The 16,507-nt window shown below is 47.0% G+C and overlaps 2 protein-coding genes across 4 annotated transcripts; one reads left to right on the top strand and one right to left on the bottom strand.

Moving 5' to 3' along the window:
• Positions 1-928: 928 nt before the first annotated feature.
• TOMM22 (translocase of outer mitochondrial membrane 22) lies at positions 929-2,957 on the top strand. Its single transcript, XM_039877664.1, has 4 exons — positions 929-1,093; positions 1,358-1,476; positions 1,942-2,059; positions 2,255-2,957. Exons 1-4 carry the CDS (start codon positions 977-979, stop codon positions 2,327-2,329), a joined length of 429 nt encoding a protein of 142 aa, XP_039733598.1. The 5' UTR covers positions 929-976; the 3' UTR covers positions 2,330-2,957.
• A 125-nt stretch (positions 2,958-3,082) lies between these two features.
• JOSD1 (Josephin domain containing 1) lies at positions 3,083-15,211 on the bottom strand. 3 transcript variants are annotated; one of them, XM_039877673.1, is made up of 5 exons: positions 15,073-15,211; positions 13,865-14,694; positions 6,170-6,298; positions 5,840-6,034; positions 3,083-5,209 (listed from the first exon to the last, which is right to left on the bottom strand). In XM_039877673.1, exons 2-5 carry the CDS (start codon positions 14,047-14,049, stop codon positions 5,110-5,112), a joined length of 609 nt encoding a protein of 202 aa, XP_039733607.1. In that variant the 5' UTR covers positions 14,050-14,694; positions 15,073-15,211; the 3' UTR covers positions 3,083-5,109. The 3 variants fall into 3 exon arrangements, with proteins under 3 accessions (XP_039733607.1, XP_039733606.1, XP_039733605.1); XM_039877672.1 differs by having other exon boundaries at positions 15,000-15,125; XM_039877671.1 differs by having other exon boundaries at positions 14,970-15,099.
• Between the last annotated feature and the right edge of the window lie 1,296 nt (positions 15,212-16,507).

Genomic DNA, 16,507 nt, shown 5'->3' with positions numbered 1-16,507 from the left:
CAGGACTGCCTTGTCCAAAGATGAAGAGGGCTGAGGGCTGTATCTGGAGGCAGTGCAAGCCCTTCTACCCCTGAATATGCAGAGGACAGAGCCTCACTTGCAACACTGTGGCGCATCAGATAAGGATTTGGACTACCCAATCCTGAGATTCTCAGATTCCACAGTCAGTTGGCTACAAGTGTATAACAATTTACCCTTGTGTTAAATAACTGTGGGGCACATTATAAAAAATATTTTCATCATATAGGCAACAATTAAAATATGGATAATATGTAATTCTGGGGAGGGTGTGGGGGAAAAAGACACTTCATTCACTATTGTAACAGTATGTGATATATTTGCAAGGGCAATTAGCTAATATGTAGCAAAAATTTTAAAGTTTGTACTTCTCGATAGCAAACCGATTTCTGGAAATCTATGCTCCAGAAATCCTGCAACCTGGTACTGTGTCTCAATTTCCTCAATTGTAAAGTGGGGATAATAGTACCTCAGGACGCAAACAAACAATGCCTGGTACTTGAGTACCTCAGAGTTAACTCTTGCCTTTGTTTTGATACATTGGGACTGTTTACTTGACGTTTCCCAAAAGACCAATAACCCTCCAAATCTCTAACAGACTCCTAAACGACACAGCACTCAGGGAAAACGAAACTGGTTTAGCGTTTCTCTAAGTGCGATCCCTGGGAGGCTTGTTAAAATGCAGGTTTCTGGGCCCACCCTAAACCCTCTGGACAGAATTACTGCGGAAGCACCCCGACTCTGTACTGGTTATAGCAGGTCTCTCGATGTTTGTTTCCACCGAAGCCTCTCCACACCACTACCCGACTTGGCTGAAGGCGGGCGACGACCGCCGGCCAGGGGGCGTCGCTCTTCCCGAACCGCCCCCCCCATCTCCGGCTCCCGGAAGAGCAGCTCTATCAGCGCCGCACTCGCCTCCTCCCTTCCGTTTCCGGTGTTCCCTTCCCCCCCCACAGTCATGGCCGCTGCCGCCGCCGCCGCTGGTCCGGGGGCTCCCCTGTCCCCGGACGAATTGCTTCCGAAAGGCGAAGCCGAGAAGACCGAGGAGGAGCTGGAAGAGGAAGACGACGAGGAGGTAGTGGGTCTCTGCGGGGCGCGGCGGGGCGGGGAGCGACGGTCCGAGCGGGAGCGGCCCGCCCGGGGGTGTGGGCTCCGCGTGCTGCGGGATCCGGGTGAAGGTGCGTCGCGGAGCCTGGAGAGGTCGGAGCGGAGGTGTCTTCTCAGGGAGGCGGGGTTAGGGGCCCCGCTGGCTCGGGGTGGTTGGGGAGCTGTGCGTGACCCGGCGTCGGGGGGGTGGTTGCCGCTGCTTCGGCCAAGACCCGCGCCTCCTCCACCACAGCTAGATGAGACCCTGTCGGAGAGACTCTGGGGTCTGACGGAGATGTTCCCGGAGAGGATCCGGTCCGCGGCTGGAGCCACTTTTGATCTCTCGCTCTTTGTGGCTCAAAAAATGTACAGGTAAGGGGCAAGGGCAAAGAGATTGGGATGTGCGGGGGTGACTGGGGGCCATGAGTGAACACGGACCTTGGAAGCAGCATATCTGGGTTGGAGGCCAGCCTGCCATCTAGATCGTTGAGTGACCTTGGGCTTGTGGTGCCTTAACCTTTCTTAGTCTCAATTTCCTTATGTAAAGTGTGGATTTTTATCTGGCAGTGTCGTTGCGACAATCATTTCAGATTATGTGAGATAATTAACACATAAGTAACTTTTTAAGAATTCAAGAGAATGTTAAAACAGCTATTACTAGAGACACAGCTACCTGAACTGCTCCTCTTGTTTCTGGTAGGAGTATGGTATAAGGGCTGGGTAGAATATGCTTGTCAAAAACCTTGGAGTATGCAGCCTGAGAGGTTTGAATACTGATTGGTTCATGGTGCAGCTGTCTGGTTTTGCTTCGCTATCACGTTCCCCCTCCATCTGCAGGTTTTCCAGGGCAGCCTTGTGGATTGGGACAACTTCTTTCATGATCCTGGTTCTTCCTGTTGTTTTTGAGACGGAGAAGTTGCAAATGGAGCAACAGCAGCAACTGCAGCAGCGGCAGGTGAGCCAAGACCCTGGGCTTTTTGCCTGTGGTGAAGATGCAACTCAATTCTCCAGCACCTGAGTAGACCAGTAGTTAACGTGTGGGAAGACACTGGGCTCCGGTCCCTGTTCTGTGCTGTCCCGCAGTCAGGATTGATGGAAATGAGATCCCTAGGCCTGTACAATACCTTATACTCCTCCTCTTCTTTTTCAGATACTTCTAGGACCTAACACAGGGCTGTCAGGAGGAATGCCAGGGGCTCTACCTTCACTTCCTGGAAAGATCTAGATTGTTACTGCTATATTTGACCTGTCTTGGTGGGAGAAGTTTGAAAATTCAATAGTGTGTGAACTGCTGAATTTTTTTTTTAACTTTGGCACATTGATATATCTAAACCTAGTTGGGGGAATTCTCCCCACATCGTCTCACGGAGAGACTCCCAACTTGCAGCTGTGCCCTCCACACTGTCCTTACTTCTTCCTCACTCTGATAGCAGAGTACAGCAATGCGGACGGTTACTCCAGCTCTGGCCATCCCACCTCTTCCACTAAATTACTCCTGACTGGAAGACCTCCGTATCTCATTGTGGGGTAGGAACTGATGCCATTGGGGAGGATGCACCCATGACCATTAAATACAACTATTTTGAAGAATGGAGATGCTGAGAAGGGATGTGCACGCTATATGAAATATAAAATGCATTACAGCTGTAGTGTAAAAGCAGCCACTGTGAATTCGTTTGTTGGAAAAGAGGGAGGACCGGGAGCAGCTTCACCACAGGATGGGGACTGTGGAGGGCAGGGCAGGAGCTCATTTCCTCTGCACAGTTTGGCTGTTAGACCAATGTGTGTCTAAAAAGAAAAAAAGTCAGTGCTCACTTTTTGTATTTAAATATTAAAAATGATTCCAACCGAAAGTGTCATGCACGTGCTTGTGATACCTTGAAATTATAGACCATTTTAGAAGGAAAGACACGTGCTGCCCCAAAGTACGACATATCTCTAAAAGATGATTTGTGACGGTAGTGAATTCCTTCAAAGGCAGCGTCACACTAAAGTTTATTTCCCCCCTCCTTTACATAATTACAGAATTCAGGCAGACAGATTCATGTACAGAGTTCTCCATTTTTAATATTTGATTAAACAAAATACATCTTTTGTAAACAAACCCAGCACAAGGCCAACAAAAAGAGGGGAAAATAAAAGCAAGAAAAACAAGCCTAGGGTTGCCCCTTACTGGGCATCAGGGCCAGGCCTGCCCTTTTCCTTAAAGGAAATGAGCTTTTTGCCCTTGGGCATCAGCGTGGGTCCCTGTTCCTAAGCACCAGAATTGGATATGAACAGAGAAACCAGCCCTGAAATGTTTAAGCATCTTTGCATATCCCATTGGCTCACGGACTCCAAGTGCATGGAGACCCCATTGAAGTGCCATTTGCACAAGCCCAAGCAGATTGGCGGAGAGGAGTTTCTTCCTCTTCCCAGGAAATGGCTTACTATCACTGACAGTGCCAATGGATCCAAGGTCCTGCTTGTGACAATCAGCAAGGCTGGCTGTAACTTCTGGCTGGTGGTGGTTGGAATGTCATTGTGCAGGGGTAAAGAGCTCCCTGTGGTGCCAAGCAGGTCTGGTGTAGAAAATGGTGCAGAAGAGACTGCAGCCAGTTGCTGAGACAGTGTAATGCAGTAGCCGCTTGGTGGCTTGTTACTCAGCATAAAAAAAACGGCCTTGTTGGATCGAAGATACATGTGCAGAAAAAGTGCTGGTGTAAACATGCACTCCAGTCACAGTGGGGAGGAGAAAGCCTCAGCTTCATCCGGTAAGCTTGCTCAGGTTTGACATGCAAGCCCCAGGCTGGCTTTGCTGCTGGAGAAAAGTCTGGCCAGTGGGGCAGCTCTCAGACCTGCCAAGACCACCGATCTGTAAGGGCGAGACAGGCCGTCCCTGCCTGCCCACCTGCCTTGAGGCACCACAACCACTGGTGGCACAGAGTGTGGTATGATACTTTCCCTCCTCGCTTCCAAAGTTGCAAGAGAAAAGTGGCCTACAGAGCTTGGGGTGGGTCAATTCTCGGTTTGGAAGGAAAACTACAGAAAGATGACAAACCCAGGTCCTATTACAATGCACATAACCACTCAACCTGAGGGCCCTGCTTCTTGTCACTAGAGTGACTCTGAGCCTATAATATCTACTGATTCCAGCTGTTCTTAATCTGAGAAGCTTATCTTCACAATACTTTCTTCACCCAACTGTCTTAAACTCATGAAACTTGATGTTGACCGCAGACTGACTTTTTCCAGATTTTGCCAGAGTGAGTCAACTGGGAAAACTGTCCTTTTGCTTATCTTGTGCTCCAGAGTCTCTTAAATCAATGTAATGAAGTGACAGGGACAATGCTGGAGTGAGGCAGACAGGTCACTCATACCTGCCCCAGCCTGGCTTTGGCCATGTCCTCTTAGGTATCCACCTCACCCAGTCATGCTAGAATGCTGTAGGATTCAACCACCCGGTGTGGAATATTAGAGAACTTTTCATTATAAAACTCCAAAGATGGCCATAAACCACCCTTAGAAACGGGGTGAGGCGGGGGCATCAAGGGTTGGAGCTGTAGTGCTGCTGGGGTTGGAGGTGGTTTCCTGAGAGGCCCTTTTGCTCTGGGTCTTTCAAGTCAGTCACACTTTGCATGTAGTGTGCCTTCAGACTCACTAGTGGCCAGTAGAGGGAAAGTGGAGGCGGCACCTCCGGTTGAGTCAGCAGCAGTAAACTCCAGCAGAGCCTCTGTCAAGTCCTCACAGGAAAAGGGAAAATAAGCTAGGACCCACCTTCTTTTCTCCTAGTAACTAAAAGGTCTCCCATCGCCTGCCCTGATCACAGATCTCACCTTCCCTTCCTAGGAACGAGTAGCGCTGGTTCGTTCTTTTAGCAGCCCACACGTTTGGCCTGTTGCACTGTCAAATCTGAAAAACCCGATGAGATGTTTGGGGAAGTGGCAAGGACAGACCCACTGCATAGGCCACAGCACATCACAGAGGATTTAGGGGACTGAGGTGAGGGAAGCTTGGGTAGAACTGTTACACATCGGCCCTCCAACTCTGATGGGCCTCCACCTCTTCTGGTACCACCAGCAGGAGTTCACAGTTCTTTCCTCGCAAATGATGTTTTAGAAATTTCCTGTGGGAAAAAACAGCAGATGAAAGAGAAAGTGAAATGCTGGTAAAACTGCAAATTCCGGTTCACCAGAAACCTCATTATTTATTCCCTTGGCAGTCCTCAAAACATTCCAGAGTGATCTGTTCCACTTGTGGATACCCCTCATCCTGTCCAGTTAGATTTCCAATCTGAATTTTTGCTCCTCATACATTTATCATTGCCAACAGTAGCTAGTTCTGTAACGAATAGAGTCAGCCCAAAGTACTCTAAAGTAAAGGACTTCTAATTGTTAAAAAGAAAAAAGTTTTTTCTTTGATCCCAGGGAAATTTAACCCTCTGTGGCCTGAATGTTTGTGTTCCTTTCTCTGAACTGGCAGCCATACTGTCACGGTAAGTGTGGAGAACATTACAATGCCAGTCTCACCAGACAGAAGGCCAGCATCCCAGGCGCTGGAACTCCTCTACCAAAGGGACTAAACCTCACGGGCCATCAAAGCTTCAGGTCTTTGAAGACTGAGACCCTGTGATTCTAAGTAAGGCAGGTGGAGGATCCAACTACAACCAAAGCTAGGAATTTCATTTCCTTTGTCAAATAACCAAAAATAAAGCTCAACTTCCCCGACACAGCAGTACATTAGCCACCACAGGTACCTGAGCTCGCTCTCGCCTCCAATCCACTCGGGCATCTTCAGTTTGGAGTCAAGGTTGTAGTAGGTACCGCCCACCTCTCGAACGCAGATCCAGTGCTGCCTCTTGAGAGGCAACTTCAGTGGCCCCCAGCACAGGCTGGAGGGTAGATTCATGATGAAGCCCATGACATTAGTGAGAGCAATGGCACTGACGTCCCTGCAGAAGAGAAACTGTCAGGCTGCGAGACGCCAGCTCCGCAAGGTTCCCTGGCTGTCCACACCACAGCTGGCCCCCCACATCCCCATTCAAGCCCTGACTGCTGGTTCTCATCAAGTCAAGCTTTCAGGTTACCTGCGCTTGTCCCACCAAACAGCTTCGTAGCCTTTGGTTTGAAGTGCTGCCATAATGACGTTCACATCATAGTTCCCATTTCCCAGCATGCTCTTCTTGTGGGGGGTCACCATGGTATTTGGAGATAACCTACAGATGTTAAAGGAGGAGGGCTGAGACTTGGCTGGTCTAACTCTCCTTGCCCTGCGCTACCAGGGACAAAAGAGCACTTTAAACAACTGCCCCCAAAAGTTTGTTTCCCCCATTCCAGTAAACCGTAACCAGCTCTCACCAAAGTATTTTGCAGTCTGGGCTTTTACTGCCTTAGAGATTACCTTTATGCAAAACAGTAATTCAGTAGTGATGGGGCCTATTTGCCTACGATTTAGAAAGTGTGTCTACAGTGAAGACAGTGGACACAAAGAATGTTCCATGAGGGAGTCTCATTTATGAAATCCCCAGCCTATCCACTCCTGCAGTCTTTGTGCTTGATGATTTTTCTGCCCTGATACAAGCCTCTTTTTTAACAATGGGAAATAGTATTTGATATTTTCATTTGCATGAGTATTCAATACTTTAATTTTCATTTCAATTTATTGTTACTCTTGCTTTTTACGGTTTAAATGTTTTCTACTTAAGGCTTGCACACTTGGTAATCATTAATCATTTAATACTCAACGGCCTACAAGAGCCCAGGCAGGTGACATAAATATATGAATTGGGGCCAGATGTAAAGCCATAAAAAGTAGCAATGCCTGTATTAAACTGGAATGCCTGGCCCCCCTAAAGTATTCCAAATATATGTGTGTATAAAAACTTGGAAAAAAACCATTTTTTAAATATTAAAACACAAATAATCAATTGAAAAAAAAAATTTTGTGCCAGACAGACAAAACTCAACGCGGTCTGCTTTGCCCACCCAGTTTAAAGCCACTGTTGCTCAGGCCTCTTTAGCCACTCCATCTCAAGTCACTGTCAGTCTGAAGGCATCTCCAATCCTATGATTTTGCTTTCAGAGGCAGGTGGAGGCTTATCAGGCCAGGACTTGAGGAAAAATGCCATCTCCAGAAGAAAACAGAGACTTTAGGTCAATTCTAAAAACTTAAGAAATCTTATCAAAAGTTTTTTTAAAAAAACTTCTCTACACACAGCCAACATACTGATAAGTTTTCAAACATAAAACCTACTCCTGCCATTGCTTAACTCTCTAATGGCTCCCAAAGCATTTAAATACAACCTACATTATTTCCTTTGGCCTGCAGGCCCTTGGGATCCTGCTGACCTCATTCCACCTCTTACCACACAGACCTCTGCTCCTTGCACACACAAAGCTCTTCCTCACTGAGGGTCTTTATACTCACCCACGGTGGCGGCTGTCTCAAATGCTCTTCCCCTGGATTGTCACTTGGCCAGCTCCTTATTATTTGGGTGTCAGGTATTATTGTCTTAGACGCCTTTTCTGACCACCCAATCTTAGCTCTCTCCTAGTCACTTGCCCTTATACCCACCCGCTTTAGTTATAGCCCATGTCACTACGGGACATGTCTCCTCATTTGTCTGATTTCCACACAGAATGACAGCAGGGGCCTTCTTTATCCTGCTAATGCCACCTCACCAGGGCCAAAGACTGCCAGGCACCTGACAGGTGCTCAAGGAATGTTTGATGAAATGTTCCTGTTTGTTATCCTATCTCTTTTCCTGTAAATATTGATAGTGGAGCCATGAAATGAGAAGAGCTTATGTGTTCGTCTCCAGAGCTGGCAAAGAAGGGTGTCTGAAGACACTAAATTCCACTCTGCAACTTTGTTTTCTCTGTAACAATAACTACCATTTATTGAAAACTTCTGTGCCAAGCCCATGACCGATGCCTTCATATCTATCTCAGTTGATTCTCACAGTAAGCCCATGAAGCTATAAATTATTTCCATTTTATAGGGTTGAAAAACTGAAATTTGAATGACTTCCCTATGATCACTTACAAGTGACAGAACTAGGATTCAAACTTGGGTTTGTCTGCATTCAAAGTTGTGCCTGTCTTATGTCTAGGACCTACGATCAGAGTGGATGGTATTGGCCAGTTGATAAAAGGAAAGGCCAGCTGAGTCCCTGGGGTCTGGGCCTAAATTGTAGCTTAACAGTGCAAAGGCTCTCAGTGGGTTCTTGGGCACAGGGATTAAATATGAAAGCCTATGAAAGAGCGGCTCAAGATATATAACATTCCTTTCCCTTCGCTGTGTTTTCAATAGCTTCTCATTACTTTCAGTGAAGTCCCTAGCCGGCAGATGCATGAAAGCTCCAACAAAGAACCTGCTCAGTCTTCCACCTCTTTCACTAGCTAACCCGACCAGGCTCAGATGTTAGAGCCGCACTTTTCTGACTGTGTTCCCAGAAGATCACAGGAGACATTCAATACAACAGATCAATGAATCAAGAAAACAGGTTTCCTACAAGAATTCTCGGAACCCCTAATATGCTAATATTCACCTTGAGGAGATGGCGTATAGTATCATTCAGTCCCCAAACGTATTTGACCACGCAGTTTTGGAGGTGCACTTTACAGGGCTAGTGTTCCAAGGGTCTCTTCTCCCATCCTACATCTTCTATCTCAGGTTCAAATGTTTTCCTGTCTACACTCACTCTCACCGCACCCCCCCCAACTAGAGGCCCATCACCTCACACCTGGACTTTTGAAACAGGTTCCTAAATTGATCTCCTTGCTTCCAAACTTCCTCCAAGTCACCTGTATGTTCCTGCCACATTCACCAAGACATCATTCCACTCTTTTATGGAAGAACTGCCAAGGGAGCCAACTGCCTGGTAGGCCAGCTCCACCCTCCAAGCCCTACTAAGCCTGCCGTTTCCCCCTCATTGGGCTTAGTGCACTTCAGGCCACTGCGTGGCCTCTATTTTTTCATCTTACTTCTGTTCCAAGCCAAATCCTAAAGCTTCTTCAGGCTCAGCCTGGCATCCTACCTCCTCCATAGAATCTTTCCTGGCTCCTTTGTAGCAGGAAAGGAGGGAAACGGAGGACCACACGTATCTAAGTTCACATCCAAGCAGCACTGATACTAATTGTGAGATTTAACCTCCACGTCCGTGAGCTTTTCTGTAAAAATGGGAAGGACTGCTGTTACAGGATCATTGAAGAATTCGGTTGTTTTATACATGTCCGAACAGTAAATTCCTAAAGCCAAAGAAATGGCTCTTCTGCTCTGTATCCCTCACAACTAGGCACTGGCAACTGAGTAAACCACGTGCTGGCCAAAAGGATGAATGCAGGACATGCTGAGAATGGCTTCCATCTCATTCCTAGAGAGGTGGTCATTTAAATAAGTGGCGTCTGCCCAGTGTGCCTATGATACCAGCACTTGCTTCGATGTTAACAATAATTAAGTGCCCACTGTTAATTACTTTTATAAACTTTATCATTTAATCCTTCCACCAATCTTGAGAGATTAACCCCATAATGTAAATCAGGAAGCTGAGGTGTGACTAGGTTACTGTGACTTGCCCAGTCATACCTAGCTAGCAAGTGCAGAGCTAGGATTCAACCTCCCAGCTCTGAATAGACTAAGGCTACACTGAACAGTGTCCTGGATATTTTGACACACTGGTCCCAAACTGAATTCCATAGGATCCTGTTCTGTTCCAATGAATTGTTTTCTTGAGGCTCCTTGGCAAACTCCTGTTCTAGACTGTCTTAATGATTTCGCTAGAAATTCTGACCATAAAACAAGGCAGGCTTCTCACTTTTGTCATCACGGCCAGAGGTTAGAGTCATGAGATTTGAAGTGATCTACACAGCAGTCCCCAACCTTTTTGGCACCACGGACCAGTGCTCCTTTGAGAATCTAAAGCCTGATGATCTGAGGTGGAGCTGAGGCGGTGATGCCGGTGCTGAGGAGCAGGGGAAGGGGAGTTTGGACCCCTGATCTACAAGTGAGAAGATGGGCTCTAGTCCAGGTCTCACACCTCAGGTAAGTTCCAAGTCCTCTCTGGTGGTTACCACTGTGTCTAGCTATGGCAATGAGTTCATGTTTTAATAAAAAGATGGAGACATTCATCAAGATTCCTTCTGTAATTATTATTTTCCTTTTTATCTGGTCTGAAGAGATGTAATACTAGAAAACATAACTCAGAACTTCCTGATGTCTTTAAATTATTAAATATATAAAGCATGGATTATAGGGCCGGGCACACAGAAGTACTCTGTAGGTGTTGGCTATGATGACAACGATGATGTGTTTGCCTGACTTTTGGATGAGATAATTCAAATCTCCAAAGGTTACCACCCAACACCACCTTTTCTCAATTTAAAACACCATGCCTATAACCGTGGCTCCTTCCACTTACTCAAGGACCTTTTAATAGGGAGGCAGGAGGACTTCCCCTCTATGGTAGAGAATGCTGGTTGTGCACCAATCTCTATAGTCTCTGTCCCAGCTTGCATTCGATTTTCCCCCTGGTACCAAGCTACTTTCTATCTATTTAGATTTTAACAGGTATTTTATTTGGGAGGGGAACAAATACCTAGCTGCGAGGACAGGTGATCAATAAAAAGTAGAGATGAATCTAGTGAAAATGTTTGAGACCAAAAGATTTTCAAAACGACCTAGCAAAGCTACTACTTTATCATTTGACTCCTAGGTTCTTTTTCAAAGCATAGACACATATACGATAAAATGGGATCAAACATCCCCATCTATATACATGCACACTGATGACACGAGCCTAGTTTCTGATCTTTTCTCTAATTTCACATCTTGAAAACTGATGGTTTTCAAACCTCCTTTTGCTATCACTGCAGACATTACCACTATCTCCTAATCCTGGACTGAGCCTGTCACACCTCTGACTCCTCTCTTCCCTAACCCCACGCTGCTGCCAAGTCATTAGCTTAGTTCTTTCTAAGTTCGCATTCATTTCTATTCCAAATATGAGTCATCTCATGTCCACGACTGTATTGAAACTCCACCCTGTTTTTGTATTTCTCCTCTTTTATTTGGCTAAAATTCAACTGCTAGGAAGAAATTCCTCTCAACAAATGGCATTAATAAAAAATTTTCTCTCATTTCTACCATTCATTAGCCACATCTTCAGCATAGAGCTTTAGGTTTGAGAATTTAAAATTATCTAGTTAAACCTACCAACATTACTGTTCTTTCCGTTAAGACCCAAACAGATCATCTTTTCCTTTTAAACTGCTCTAGATTTCATGGTTCTAACTTTAATCTACTCCCAAGTCCTGGTCAATGTATAGCTCTGAGATGTACTTCTCAGAGGCTGAGTCCTATTCAACTCGTTTTCTCTACAGTGCCTAGCAGTGCCTGGCACACTGCAGGCAGCCGGCAAATGTTTGTTTAAAAGATTCCATTTTTTCTCTCTCTCTCTCACCTCTTCTCCCCTTGCTTTTTTTCCTCTGCTCCCTTTTCATGCTTCTTTTGTTTCTATTTGTCCACAGAGAATCTTTCCATAAATACTATAAATATGTACATATATATACAGCATAGAATTCTGCCTCTGCAGTGGGGACACAGTATATTCTCTTGATATACTGGTTTGCTTTACTTTAAGGTGGATCTTTACACTGAGCTGCTCAGCAACTGGGGCGTGTAGCACACCTTCTAAAGTTTTAAAAGCCAGGAATAGTACTCTGGTTCCATATGAGTGTTTAGCAAATATTTAGCATTCTTTCATTCAGGAAAAACACAGATGAAAGAGCCTTGCTATTATCCACGGCCAGCTTATAATCATAGTCCACATCTTCTTCAGACCCAGTCCCAACTTACTGGCAGGGTGAACGGGTACTGACGATGTAATGTTCTGACATGCCTTTCCAACACTCGAGAAGCAGCAGAGCAGTTGGGAGGGCAGTCCCTGGAGTCACAAAAACTGGGTCCAAATCCTGCCATCTATAGCTCTGTGAACTCTCTCTGCCATGATTTCCTCATCTAGAAAAATGGGAAATAACAGAATCTACCTTTTAAGATCAGTGTGAGGAGTAAGTTAACACAAGGAAAGCACTCAGAACTGTGCTTTGCACAGAGTGAGTGTTCATCTGTTAGCGATCGTCATTGTGTCAGGTCAGGGGCCAAATTTATAGACGTGAAAATCTTCTGAATGGACACACAGAATCTTGACTGTTGAAATTTACTAGTGAGTAAAACTGGGCAAATTACTTAAACTGAATCCTAGTTTCCTTGAATCACTATTGATAAGGCTGTTGCCAAGACTGTTACACATTCCCAGGTACCAGCCCCTTTGAGCACTCCTTTCCTTCTTCCTTAGTCTTAGGTTAGGAAATAATTTGCGAATATCCAATTAGGAATTAGAAAAAGTATTAACGCCTGGCCAAAAGGAAACAGTCTGATGGACTGGCCTTGTTTCTAATCTTTTCAGTTACATGACTTGGTGATCCGAGACACATTATTTCACCTACCAGGGCCCCATTTCCTCAAGAGAGTTAATTCTGGTTGCCAGATAACGGCCATGATGCAAATGCCACATCTGCCCTGCTAATGCATTACTATGGTTATTACTGGCAGTGGAAAATGATTATCCTCATTATAATTTTGTTGGTACACTGGGATTAACATTCTTTTAAGAGGGGGCTATGTTTCTTTCGGGGTAAGTGGTCCACACCTATGCTTCACAAATCATCCCAAATAAGTTGTTTCCAGCTGTAATTCAGGTACTTCTGGGGCCATAATTACATCTTTAAGTGAAAGGAGTCAGAAAAGAGTCTTCTGGAACCGCCAATATGCACAGCTTGAAAATTCTTGAGCTTTCTCTGCACTGAAAACTGAGCAAGCCTAACACTTTGGAGCTGGAGGAATGAGACAGGCTCACTGCCAGAGTTGCTATGGACAGCAGACAGGCTGCTGTTTCCATCCAGACACTGCAGAACTAATTCTCAAACCCTTTGATCAAATAATTTTAGAACATCAAAGCAGAGAGAAAAAAGCTGAACTTCTATCCACCTGTCTGGTAGCATTTGGCAAAGTGAGTAAGAAAGGGCACCTAGAATGAAATAGAAAAGGGAGGAGATCGAGTCAGCTTCACGATGTAGCTTTGCTACTTAGAGGCTATTTGGACAAATTACCTGAACTTTCTGCCTGTTTCTCTATCAGTAAAATAGAGAAGGAGAAACATCGTTGGGAGGGCTACACAAAACAGTGTATGAAAAGCACCTAGGCCAGCACATGGCCTCATAGAAAAGCTGAGCACTGTGTATTCACCTTTCTCATGGAACCCACAACATTCCACTTCTGATAACAGGTGACCGAGCGTGTACATATCCTGTCCCTTTCTAGACTGTAACCATCTTGGGGGCAGGACGTCAGAAGCATTATAGCATAGTGGTCAACAGCACAGAAACAAACTTGAATTCAAGCTAGGCTCCATCTCGTTGCCTCAGGCAAATTACTTAACTTCTCTGAGCCCTGTCTTTATCCATGAAATGGAAATAACAACACATATTCCATGGGATTGTTGAGATGACACCACTGAGGCACTCAGCACAGTGCCTAGTCCACAGTAAGTGCTCAATAAATGGTAGTGATTATCCTTTCTATTACTCTGTCTCATATCTGCTAACGGCACCTAGCTGATAATACTTGTTGGTTGTGAAAGTCTCTGTAGCTGAGACATCGCCCCGCCCACAGAAATTCAGATAGTAAAAAGTATCAAGATGCCAAGAAGCATCGAGTCCCCTACCTCTGAAAAATCTCTTGCAGCGTTTCCCGGGTGAAAGCGTTGCTGTCCTGGAAGACGTTATTGAGGGCATGCAGCGCGCAGAGCTCCCTGCGCTGTTTCTCATGGTAGATTTGTGGGGGTGCTGCCTGGGGCAGCTCCAATGATTCAGATTTGGCCTTGTCTCCTTTCCATGGCACGCAACTCATGTTTTTCGTTTTAGGTTCCAGAGAGGGCTAAAAACACCCCACCCTTCCCTCCTGAGGAAGAATGTAAGCTTCTCAGTCTTTCCAGGATTCCTGAGGTCCACCTTATTTTCTGGTGTCCATGATTTATGCTTTGTCACGGGGAGAAAAGGTTGGAATCAAGAGGAAAAACAATCTACCTCTTCTCTCTTCTCAATAGAAAAATAACTTTTGGATTAGTGTATTTCGCCACCACTTTCAAAGTACAGAATTTTTAAAAATCGTATAAAATCTAAGACCTTGTTCCCTTCTCCCACCCTCCCCTCCCACCCCCCCTCCAAAAAACCACGATTTTCTTGCTGTATTTTCCTCTCTGCAAAAGCCAACCAGGCCTCAACGCAGGAGGGCCAAACGGAATCTGTCACATCGCTCCTTTTCTTCCATTTCTTTAGAACCACAACGCCACTGATTCAGGAGACAAGGCCTAGGTGGCCTTGTTCGCAAAATTCGAGCAGCTAGCGAGGGCCGGCCAGCGTGGGATCGCGGGCCGTGCAGGGGCCTCGGGGGCGCCTTTCCATCCCCTTGGGTGCGGTAGGGCCCCGCAGGGCGCGGGTCGAGGCGGGCGCGGCTCCTTCGGAAAGCGCGGACTCTCACCTTTTCGCCGTGGCCCTGCGGGGGAGACAACCCCGGTCAGCTCCCGCGGTCAGACGGGCCGCCGCGAAGTACCCAGCTGGTCCGGGAAGTGGCGCGGCGGATCTGGCCCCAGGGCGAGGGAAAGTCCTTTGCTGGGACTTGTAGGCCTGCGAGGGGTGGGACCGGACAATTCGCCTCGCCCTCGGGGGCCCACCCGTCTTGCTACCGAAACCCCAAGCTCCCCGCCGGTCACGTGAATGCAAGCCGAGGCGCCCTCCCGTCGCTCCCCCAAACCCGGCCCCGACGCCTACTCGCGTCCGCGCCGCCGGTCGCCCCCTCACCGCCGCAGGCCGCCACCTGGAGCTGCTGGCCACCACCTGGGCCGCGCTCAGGCGAGCGGCAGAGCGCGCGCACCTGAGCCCGACGTCAGCGGCCCTCGCCGGGCGCGTGCTCCGGAAACGCCCTCCTGCGCCTTCCCGGATCCCGCCCCGCCGCGGCGTCATGTCTGACGTCAGCGTGACGTCAGAGGCTCCGGCTTTGGGGGCTGCAGCGGCTGTGCATCTGTTGGGCAGGTGCCGGCAACGTTGGACGACCTGATGGGTGCGACGGCAGCGGCCCTCCCCATGCGGGGCTGCGGAGCCTGGCTGCGGCAGCGGGTTAGAGCTGGTGCCGGGTTCCTCGGCTCTGCTCCTCCCCGGGCTGCGCAGGGCGGGGCGGTGTGCGGAGTCCCGCCTCGACGCCCGCCGCTCCCATCACCGCCTCTCCCCCGGGCGTCGGCGCCGTTCCGGGGCGGCGACCCAGCCTGCGGCTGCACTTCGCAACTGTCCCCACCCCGTCCCTCTCTCTGGGCCGTTCTACTCCAGCAGAGTGCTTTCGCGAACCTGGAGCAGTTACTCCTGTGTTGACCGTTTTGTGTTTGTCTAGCGCGCCGTTCACCAGGTGATTTCAGGGCAGCTTATTGACAGGGTCGGGCGCAAATTCTCTTGGTTAGTGGGCCCGACCGCGCTGCGGCTGAGAGTCATATTTCAAGTCGAGTGAAGAATCCGATTTCAGTTCCTCGGTCTCGTATTTCGATTTTACTACGCACTGTCCTCTCCGCCTCACGGTGGCTGCAACAGAGCTTTCCTCTCTGGGTTTCCTCGAGCGCATTGGGCGTGTCAGGAGGGTAAACTCAGTCCCTAGTGGACTTTCCCCCCTTTATCTACCCCTAGGGTGGAAGGCATCAACAAATATTCACTATCCACCTTAGCTGCCCTCGTTTTGAATTTTTGTTCAGAAAATTGGAAAACGATCACAATTAAGTCATTTCTTTAATTCTGCTTCAACAGGACTCAACATCATTACACTCAACACAGTTAACACATGCTTGAGTGCCTAATATGTGGATCCTCTGCGCTGATCCAGACAACTTTGGAATTACCTTAAATTTTTATAATTCGTAAGCCAGCTGAGAGTTAGTTATATTTATGTAAGATGAAGTATTGAGACTTGTAAGCACTGTTCTAAGTGCTTTGCAAATATAAAATTTACTGCTAACTATCCTGTGATACAGGTACTTAATTTTTTTTTTAGAGGAGAAAACAAACTAAGGTTGATTAATTTGCTCTAGGTCACGTAGCTAGTAAGTAGTGGACCTATGATTTGAACCCAGGCTCTAACCTGTCTTCAGAATGGATGTAAAGATGAGTAGGGAATCCCCACTCTAAAATATGATTTTAGATTTCTTTATTGAATTCAAGAAGCACCTACTTTGAGAATATTTATTATGGGCAATGCCCTATAAGGAGAAAGGCATGCTTTTTAGTCTCTCGTCAGGTGTCAGCACATTTTGAACTTTAATTCTTTCTGG

The sequence above is a fragment of the Pteropus medius genome, unplaced genomic scaffold (genome assembly GCF_902729225.1).
Source record: "Pteropus medius unplaced genomic scaffold, Ma_sr-lr_union100, whole genome shotgun sequence".
Lineage (NCBI taxonomy): Eukaryota > Metazoa > Chordata > Mammalia > Chiroptera > Pteropodidae > Pteropus > Pteropus medius.
This window is presented reverse-complemented; position numbering and strand designations above follow the sequence as displayed.

What these genes read in the sequence shown, in the direction of transcription:
- TOMM22 (XM_039877664.1), top strand. Translation starts at nt 977, where the DNA reads ATGGCCGCTGCCGCCGCCGCCGCTGGTCCGGGGGCTCCCCTGTCCCCG. An exon ending in AAGAGGAAGACGACGAGGAG is followed by an intron (nt 1,094 to 1,357) that starts GTAGTGGGTCTC and finishes CCTCCACCACAG; the next exon opens with CTAGATGAGACCCTGTCGGA. An exon ending in AGCAACTGCAGCAGCGGCAG is followed by an intron (nt 2,060 to 2,254) that starts GTGAGCCAAGAC and finishes CTTCTTTTTCAG; the next exon opens with ATACTTCTAGGACCTAACAC.
- JOSD1 (XM_039877673.1), bottom strand. Translation starts at nt 14,049, where the DNA reads ATGAGTTGCGTGCCATGGAAAGGAGACAAGGCCAAATCTGAATCATTG. An exon ending in CTGCAAGAGATTTTTCAGAG is followed by an intron (nt 6,299 to 13,864) that starts GTAGGGGACTCG and finishes TAACATCTGTAG; the next exon opens with GTTATCTCCAAATACCATGG. An exon ending in GGAGGCGAGAGCGAGCTCAG is followed by an intron (nt 5,210 to 5,839) that starts GTACCTGTGGTG and finishes TTTTTCCCACAG; the next exon opens with GAAATTTCTAAAACATCATT.